At 44.5% G+C, this 9,687-nt stretch overlaps 1 protein-coding gene across 1 annotated transcript in view; it reads left to right on the top strand.

Annotated features, from left to right (window-relative positions):
- Positions 1 to 8,314: 8,314 nt before the first annotated feature.
- dpysl5b (dihydropyrimidinase like 5b) overlaps positions 8,315 to 9,687 on the top strand; it is a 64,985-nt gene continuing 63,612 nt past the window's right edge. Inside the window, exon 1 of the mRNA XM_043676164.1 lies at positions 8,315 to 8,728. Coding sequence (XP_043532099.1) covers positions 8,468 to 8,728 — 261 coding nt within the window. The 5' untranslated portion in view covers positions 8,315 to 8,467. The remainder of the gene's footprint in view (positions 8,729 to 9,687) is intronic.

Consider the following 9,687-nt stretch of genomic DNA (forward strand, 5'->3'; position numbering starts at 1 on the left):
TCCTCATTCCTGAAGAAGGGCTTATGCCCGAAACGTCGATTCTCCTGTTCCCTGGATGCTGCCTGACCTGCTGCGCTTTTCCAGCAACACATTTTCAGCTCTGATCTCCAGCATCTGCAGACCTCACTTTCTCCTCAACTTGTATTTCTGAGCCAACTGGTCAAGTGACATCAGTATATCCCCCTCGAATAAGTCACCAGGCAAAACACGCCCCTAGCTGCCCATAGTTTAAACCCCAAGTCCATTATCCCTGGCTGAAAACCGAATACTAACAATGGGTGTAAAAAATGACATTTTGGCAATTTGCCCTTACTCTGATGCATTGCCCTCCACACTTCAACAGTATAAATAACTAATGAGCTATGGCAATATTCCTTAACTGTTCACATTTTGTCCAAGAACAGCAAGCTAGTAAGGGGGCATCTTGCCTGAGATACTTCAATGTCAAACATAGTGAGTGAGGATCCCCCCCGGGCCCGTCTTTCCCATCAGATAGCAACGAGCTTTAACTGATAGTTGTTGATATCTGTGAGGTCCACTCCTCCCAGTCTGTGGGGGAGCTACAGATTAGTCAGTTTAGTAAGGGGTCGCTTGCGATATGAGATAAAGGAACTGAACCAGCCATTCAGTCTTCCAAATGTTTGCTTAGTAAAAAGCATTTGAAGCATTCACATAAGATCCAGCAGACATGGGTGAATGTTCATTAATGAGAAAAACGATACGGCCACTCAACCTGGTCAAATGCCTTCTCTGCGTCTAGAGAGATCACTAATCCTGTACCGATCATTGTTGACTTTCTTGGATCATATTAAGTAATCTCCTGACATTATTTGACGATCTGCAACCTCTATAAAATGTATCTGATCCTCTTTCATGATGGAAAGCAGCAGGCTTTCTAGTCTTAGTGCAAGAGTCTTTGATAGGATTTTGAAATCAACATTCAGGAGTGAAATGGCCCTTTAGGAAGCACAGTGCTCCAGATGTTCATCTCTCTTAAAGATGGTGGGAGGAGGCCATGGCTATGTGAAACATTAAACATACTAAGAATCGGTCCTGACAATATACTTATAAATTCCTTCTAGAACTCACTGGGAAGTCTGTCAGGACCCAATGCCTTCCCATTCTGGAGCTGCCTCACAGCCTCCTGCACCTCTTGCTCTGAGTGTGGGGCATTGAGGAGAGACTCTTGTTCAGGGGTCACTCCCAGGAAGTTAAAATTCTTAAATAAAAGACTCCATCCTAACCCGCCCATCCTCATAACTTTCAGAGTGGTATAGTTTGGAGTAAAATTTTGAAATGCCGCATTAATCCTTTTAGAATCATAGGTTAAATTGCCAATATCCTCCCTGATTGAGGTAATGGATTGGGGAGCAGCCCTTTTCCTGGCAAGATATGTTAAATACTTGCCAAGCTTATCCTGTGCTCAAACAACCTTTGCTTTGCAAACATAAGCTCCCTCTTAGCTCTGTGTGAGTATGGAGTTCAGTGTGGACTGAAGCGCTGTGATCCTCTGCAGTTAACACAACAAAAGTCTATCAAAGTGTACCTTTTCAGCTCATGGAAGATTAGAAATGTTGTTTTTGCAGGTGGCAGCTGTGGGGTGTTAATTCTTGTAGCATGTAGCATGTAGCATACTTAAGGCTAAGACTTTAATGAATGTACAGGGTCTCTTAAAGAAAATAGTTTTAAGCTAGGAAATAACTTTAAAGGGTTGTAGCTGACCACAAAAAGAAACAGCAACGGCATTTCACAATAAAGCTTATAGTATGATAAGAGAAACTGGGTAAAAGAAGCTGTAACAAACAAGGAACAAAGAATGCAGACAAGGACAGCAGGATGGCCAGATAAGAAAATAACTAACAAGTGAGGTAATCGGCTTATGATAGGATGGGAAAAGGGAGGCGTGATTCTGCAACTTGTAAACTGAATAAGAAAGCTAATATGCTCTGTTTTCACGCGCATTTCTGCTTGATTGCAGAAGCGTCCGGTTCTTGCAAGGCTGTAATAAATTGTTCTTGTTTCCAAGGCTTTGTCTCAGGCTGATTGATTTGTGAGTGAGTTCTGTTTCTCACAAGCTGCCTTCAGATGTGTTTCGAGCAAGCATTGTTGCTCACCCTTCTGCTGTTTCTTCCTGGCAGAATAGGAAATAACCAACACCCAAGCATAGGCTTTAGCAGTTTCCCAAAGAACAGATGGATTACTGGCTGAGCCTGAATTAATGTCTAAAAAAGCGCTGAATTCAGTAGAAAAGAATTCAGTAAACTTGCTATCCTTAAGAATGAAGAGATCCAGTCACCAGTGCCATGAATCTACCACACTATCCTTACCCTTGACCATTAGATACACTGGAACGTGATCAGAAATAATTATATTGCCGATTGTACATGACACCACCATGTCCAAATGTGCTGCAGGAGTCAAAAGATCAGTCCTGGTTTGGTATTTGGACGAATTCAAGAAAAACGTAAAATCCCTGCCAGTAGGGTAAAGGTGACTCCAAACATCCTCCAGTCATAATTCAACACACATATCCCTTAATTGCTTAGATCATGATAAAGATATCGGGGGACCTTTGGACAATCTGTTCACCATAGGGTCTATTAGACAATTAAACTCGCCCCATGCACCCCCCACGATAATATGTTGAGATGCAAGGTTAACCAGTTTAGAAAGTGTGTCTATCAAGATCTTGAGGGGGTGGGCCGGGGGTACAGTAAACATTTAAGATCCCATATTCTTCCCCATTTGTCAAAGCTTTAAGGAGTATAAATCTCCCATGTATGGCTTTAATACACTCTAACAACTTAAATGGAAGATTCTTCCTAACATGTACGGCCGCCCTCCGACTCCTAGTATTGAAAGATGAGAAATAAACCCAGTCATACCCATTCTGTTGCACTGCATTGTCTAGGTGCATTTCTTGCAATAAGGCAACATCCACCCTCTTCCTTTTAAGACTGGCGAGTACCTTCTTCCTCTTGACCAGCGAGTGACTCCCCTTAATGTTGCAGGTACACCATTTGAACACATTTTTAGCCATAACCTTCTATAGCACCATTCAGTCTCCAGTGAGGAAGAACTCAAACTGTGAATCACCAAGCTTCAGTGGAACGAAGTCCAAAAACTACATAAACTGAAACAGCTACAACCAACAAACCTACAAACCTCGCAAAACCTATGTACAGCAAAAACAGAAAAGCAAACAAGTACCAAAGCCACTGATTGGAGGAATTTACCACCCATTCAAAGGGGGCACCTACTCATCCCAAAACCCTACTAACCACCCACTTAGCTCCTCCCAGCCAGGGTCATGCCCTAAACATAGGCAACCCATCATAAAGTAGCAAAAAAAGTAAGAAAAAACAAAATTAGTAATATACATGAGTAAGTTAAAAGTAGATATGTCACCCCTCCCTTGGTATAACCTAACTTAGAAATTAAAGGTAAATATTCTATCCATCCCGAGCATAATTTAATGCAACTTATTACCAACAAAAGGAGACTCCACCAAGTGTTCTCTGAAGAAGGACAAACCCGAACAACTCTGTTATCTGCGCCTATTCAATCATCTGTCTTAAGTCAATGTGTCCACAAAGTTCCTGGCGAGTCAAATAAATGTACAGATCCGTTATGATTAATCCAAAGCACAGCTGGATATCTTAAAGAGTACTGGATCCCAAGCTCTCTCAATGCCATTGTAGGACTTCCTCTTCTGGATCACCTGAAACGTCTTCGAAAAAGCATGACCCTGGAGCCCTTGCACATCAATTCCTTTAGATCCCTCCCCTCGGCTCCGGAAGCTTCCATGACTCTCTGTTTGTCTTTATATTGATGGATCCGTACCAGGACAGGGTGGGGGCACTGGTCTCCCTGTCGCAACCAGGTGGGCTCCCTCAATCTTTATCTTTCCCTTTTCAGCCTCCAAAGTAAGGAATTCCGGGAACCACTTCTCAAAGAATTCCACCAGCTGCTCACCTTCCATCCCCTCTGGCATGCCAACAACATGACGATGCTTCCTCCTGCCCCTGTTCTGAAGGTCATCCACCAGATCCAGCAAAGCACGGACCTGTATTTCCAGGGCTTCAATCCGAATCTTGGATGAATCAGCCTCTGCTTCCACCCCTGTGACCCAGCGTTCGAGCTCATCAGTCCTTTTGCCCAGGTCTTCCAGCTGCTGTTCCTGCTTTTGCAGCACAGCAGAGGCCAGGGCCAGCTTTTCCCCAATTGTTTCTTCAATCTGCTTCTCCAGGGCCTCGCGAGATTTGGTGAGCTCCTTAACCAAAGCCCAGTGAGTAAGAAAGTCCGCTGCCCCGGTGGATTGAGCTGCCCCCACATCCCAAGCTCGGGTGAACTCCCTCATTTCGTCAGCATTCTCCCACAGCAAAAGCAAAGGTGAGTGAAATGTTCAGGTTCTGCAGTGCTTTTACTGGGTTTTTTGTTCACAGTAACATAGGTGGGATGGGATCTAGCTCTGTCCTGCTGATGTTGTGGCACAGAGCCCAGCAACGCGATACTCCTGGGTCGCCGCCATCTTGGATCCCCCATAATTCCGATTCTTGCCATGTTTCAGGAATTCACCTGATGTTCTATTAAAACATTATTAAGTGTCCAGATATCATAAACCATCATGCATGTCATTACTGGAGATCACAAAGAAAATTTAGTTTCCATCACTAAGATTTCTTCAAGAAGTTTGATTCCCATAATAATATTGATAGAAAGGTTTAATCTGACTCTAATGTACAATTTATGGAATTTAGCTTCATAAACACAAACAATATTATTTGGATTCTGATATACTTCACATCTCAAATCAAAAGGATTTGTTCAATTCAAGGTTTGGCACTATAACTGTATCAGCCAGAGATTCACAGAGATCTACAGAAAAGGAAAAGGTCCTTCAGGCCATTGTGTCCATGCCAGTGAAAAACGACCACCTAACTAGTCTAATTCCTTTTTTCAGCACTTGGCCCATAGCCCTGTATGCCTTTCCATATCTTGCCTTGGCATATCTTGCTGAAATCCAAGTAGACTACTTCAAGAGTGTTACTCTCATTTACACACCTGGTCACATCTTTGAAAAATTTAATCAAGTTGGTCAGACATGACCTTACCTTAACAAAACCATTCGGACTGTTCCTAATTGATCCCTGTCTCTCCAATGTTCCTCAGAATTGTTTCCAAGACTTTCCCCACCATTGAGGTTAGACTGATTGATCTGTAATTTCCTGGTTTATCTCCTTCTCCCTTCTTGAATAACAGAACCACATTGGCTGTCATCAAGTAAACTGGAACCTCTCCTGTGGCCAGAGAGGAATTGAAACTTTTTGGTAGTGCCCCTGCTGTTCCCTCCCTTGCCTCACTCAATAATCTGGAGTATATTTCATCTGGGCCTGGATGCTTTATTTACTTTTAAGTCTGCCAGACAACTCAGAACCTCCTCCTCTCTGTCTATGTTATTTTCTTTAATTGTATCCCAGACCTTCTCCCTGATTTAGATACCCATATCGTCTATCTCACTAGTGAGCACCAATCCAAAGTATTCATTTACAATCCTATCTAAATCCTCAAGCAACATGCACAAAATACCACTTTGGTCCTTAATGGATCCTATTCTATCCCTTGTTATCCTTTTACCCTTAATGTAAAACAACTTATGACTTTCGTTTATTTTACCTACAGTATCCTTTCATATCCTCTTTTAGCACTCCTAATCTCCCGTTCCAGTTTTCTCTTGCATGTCCTATACTGTTGTAGAATTCCTGCTGTTTTGGTATTTTGGTAATAGCCAATAGGTCTCTCATCTTCTTTCAATCCACTGTTATATGAGTTTGGGTAAGTAAACTGGAAAGAAGATCTTAAAGATCGGGAATTGCCTCACATCACTATCATTAGTTACATTGATTGATAGGTCAAATGATTTAACTAGATTAGCCAGTGATGTTGCACAACCTAACAGCAAAGATAAATGAATGTTAAATCTCTATGATCCTCACACATTTTGACCAACATCCCCAACCTTGTGGATGAAGTAGAGCCCAAAGTAGGGAGCAATATTTTCAAATAGTGTTTCAATTGATTCCTTCTTATCGTGAGATGTAAGTTTTTGCCAAGATGCTCTTATATGTAATTATGCCTTTCTATGGCTGGGAGGAGAAGGTCTCAGTATTCACATGGCATTTACAATCTCCTACTGTCTCTTTTTGACATGACTTGTGTTGTGTTCATTGGAATCAGGTCCTATGTCAAAGTTCTATGCATAGGAATTCCATGATCCTCCATGTTGGGGTCTTCCATGTTCCACTGCGTGGAAGAGTGTGTGAAGCTGTCATTTGTGAGTCATACAAAATGCTGACTACTCACATTAGTAAGCACCCGCCCTTTTTTTATTTTCTCCCCAGGTTTATTAGCAACGTGACCAATGGGTTCAGTCATAGTGACTGTTACCATCACCGTTGCTGCGATGCAACAAAGGTGGAGAAAAATTAAGCTTCCATATTGAAGAGGTTACGACCGGAGATATCCTCCAATGCACAGGAAGCCCAAAGCTTTTATGCAACTGGCTGCTTCCAAGGAACCATGGGAGAAGCACTTTTGCCCCCATCCCTGATGAAGGGCTTTTGCCTGAAACATTAATTCTTGTGCTCCTCGGATATTGCCAGATCTGCTGTGCTTTTCCAGCACCACACTCTCGCCTCTAATCTCCAGCATCGTTTCTCAGTTCCGCCAGTGTGGAATCCTCAATCCTCAACCCACATGGACAGCAAGGCGTTTCCTGATGCACCTTGAGCCAGATCATACTGTTTCATCTTGTTTCTCCATGTTGCAGTGTGAACAGTAGGTCTTTCCTTCATTCCTATAGAGTTTAATAACCTGAAAGGCTGTGTTTCAAAGTTCTGAGGTGCACAGGGTGTAACACTCCACCAAACTCACCAATATTGACACTTAGCCAATTTCTAATAAAATTCAGCCCCATGACTCAATGAACAGAATTGTACATGCTCTTGGAAAGGGGTTCCCACTGTTTAAAGAGCAAAAGAGGTACGCCTATTATTACATAGGCAGACAGGCAATGTACCTTTAAGATGTGATACACAACATGTGTCATTCCAGTACAAAGATATACATTTAACCTTCAATTATATTTAGTACAATGGATTAAAGTGCATTGTGTTCAGGCAGTCAGTTGTGGATACATAATGTACAATAGCCTTATTAACACAGAGGACATACTATGTGATATTGCAGCTATCTAAATACATAGTGTTGTTAATAAACTTCAAGTCACTTGTCTCAACAACAACCTGATCTTTGTGGTATGTATTATATAAACTCAGATTGGCAGTGGTATTTAACCCAAGAAACCATGTTAGGCTGACACCCTAGGGACTGGAGTACACATGGGTGGAAACGTAATTTGTTGCATTTCTCTTTAGTATGGTTTGTGATTTTATGAGATGTACCCATCAAAAAGGGGCATTATTGCTTGATTTTTGTGAATGATATTAAAGCAACCAACTGTAAGTGGCTGGATGGATCAGATGAGACAGTAGTGCCGAAGTGAGGATAGAAACTGGGACAGGAATCATGTGAAATGAGGTTATGCAGTCCGAGGTGAAAGGATTGGTGACACATTTCGGTATATCCGAGACATTAAGGAATGGGTTCGTTTGAGGCGTTATTCCAGTCTTTTAATCGATACTTTTTCGAAATGACAGTCCACTTCAGTGACATCAAAAAGAGGAAAAAGCACCACTTTGTTCGCGACAACCCGTGAGGAGGAATTACTTTTTAAAATGTCTGCCTTCTAAGCAGTAGCTGAAGTCAACATCTGAAAATCATCGGTTAGTGTACACTGTGGAGGGATGGCGATACATTTCATTGGAGCATATATTTGACTTTAAAGTTGCATTAAATATATTGAGGGGCAAATAAAACTTTTCCTGTTAGTGTTGCATTATTTCGTGGCTGATTTGTGCCATAATGCCAAATAAATGCTATCGTAGCGGAGTGGCTGGGGATTGTAACAATGCTGGGCGCTGCTGGAACTGATACCGGACCAGATTCCAGGACCACGCCAAAGGGGCTCGACGAGCGCTGGGAGTTGGAGTCCATTGGTTGGCCCACCCTCCACCCGCCAGAGGGCATTGCCGGGGAGGCGGGGACTACAACTCCCAAGCTCCACCGCGCGGCGCTGTCCGCCCGGCTCCCCCACCTGCCTGTGATTGGCGGAGGGCTGACAATCGCGCGATCCAGGGGCTGGCACTTGCCAACGGTCACCGGCGGCGGGAGGACGGAGAGGCTCCCGGTGTGTGGGGGAGGGGAGGGGAGGGCTCGCTCACTCACACGGTACGGTGTGTTCCCCGCCGCTGCCGCACTCACCGGCTGTAAGGGGAGGGGGGGGCAGTTTGTGGAGTAAGGGACGGAGGGAGGGAGAGAGAGAGAGAGCGAGCTTTGTGGGAGAACAATGCACGCGAGCGCCAGCGCCCTGCGGACCCTCATCAAGGGGGGCCGGGTGGTCAACGACGACTGCACCCAGGAGGCGGACGTCTACATCGAGAACGGCGTCGTCCAGCTCGTCGGCCGGGAGCTCATGATCCCCGGCGGGGCCAAAGTCATCGACGCCACCGGCAAGCTGGTCATGCCGGGCGGCATCGACACCAGCACCCACTTCCAGGAGACCTTCATGAACGCCACCTCGGTGGATGACTACTACCACGGCACCAAGGTAAGGGGGGGGGCATTGTCTTCACCCCCTCCCCCACCCCCAGAGCACGGGCTGGGGCGGGTCGGTGCATAAACAACCGCTCAGCCCCTGCCCGTTCGAAGCCAGCGGCCCCTTTGTTGGCCGGATCCCGCTGGATCTGGGTGGAGCCGGCTCCAGTTCATCATCTGTCAGTGATGGTGGTGGGAGAGGGAGCGTGGGCTGCCTGTGTGTGTGCAGACAGGGAAGCAAGGCTGATGGATTCAGGGAGCAGCAGTGTGACTGTGTGCACGGGGGTGAGGATGCCACGGATGTAAGAGGGGATGTGAACAATGCTTCTTTCCCCACGAAGACCTCCCGCCTGACACTGCTGATTTCGGATTGAAGTCTAAATCTGACTGGGAAAGTTCACAGTTTCTAAAGCGCTGAGCATAGGAATACAATGCTGCATTCATAATTGGCATCTGTGTGGACGTATTAATATGACCAATATTTTTACCTTATGTATGTTTGCGTAACTAACTTGAACAGCTTTTGCATATATGTGACTGGTTTTTTTGCAGTTGGAGAAATTTGTTTTTCTACAGCAAAGGCTTTTTAACCGCTTGGACTGGTCATTTGCACTACTTTTTTAAAAATTCTTACTTTCAGATGGTTGAATGAGTTGCATCTCTGTGATGTTCAGATCCTCATCTGTGTTTATCTTATGAAGGATAAAATCACTACTTAGAGCATTATTTAGAACATAGAAGCCCTCGATGTTGCGCCGATCCAAGCCCACCTAACCTACACTAGCCCACTATCCTCCATATGCCTATCCAATGCCCGCATAAATGCCCATAAAGAGGGAGAGTCCACCACTGCTACTGGCAGGGCATTCCATGAACTCACGACTCGCTGAGTAAAACATCTGTCCTATACCTACCACCCCTTAACTTAAAGCTATGCCCCCTTGTAATAGATGACTCCATACGTGGAAAAAG

The sequence above is a fragment of the Chiloscyllium plagiosum genome, chromosome 3, assembly GCF_004010195.1.
Source record: "Chiloscyllium plagiosum isolate BGI_BamShark_2017 chromosome 3, ASM401019v2, whole genome shotgun sequence".
NCBI classification, from domain to species: domain Eukaryota; kingdom Metazoa; phylum Chordata; class Chondrichthyes; order Orectolobiformes; family Hemiscylliidae; genus Chiloscyllium; species Chiloscyllium plagiosum.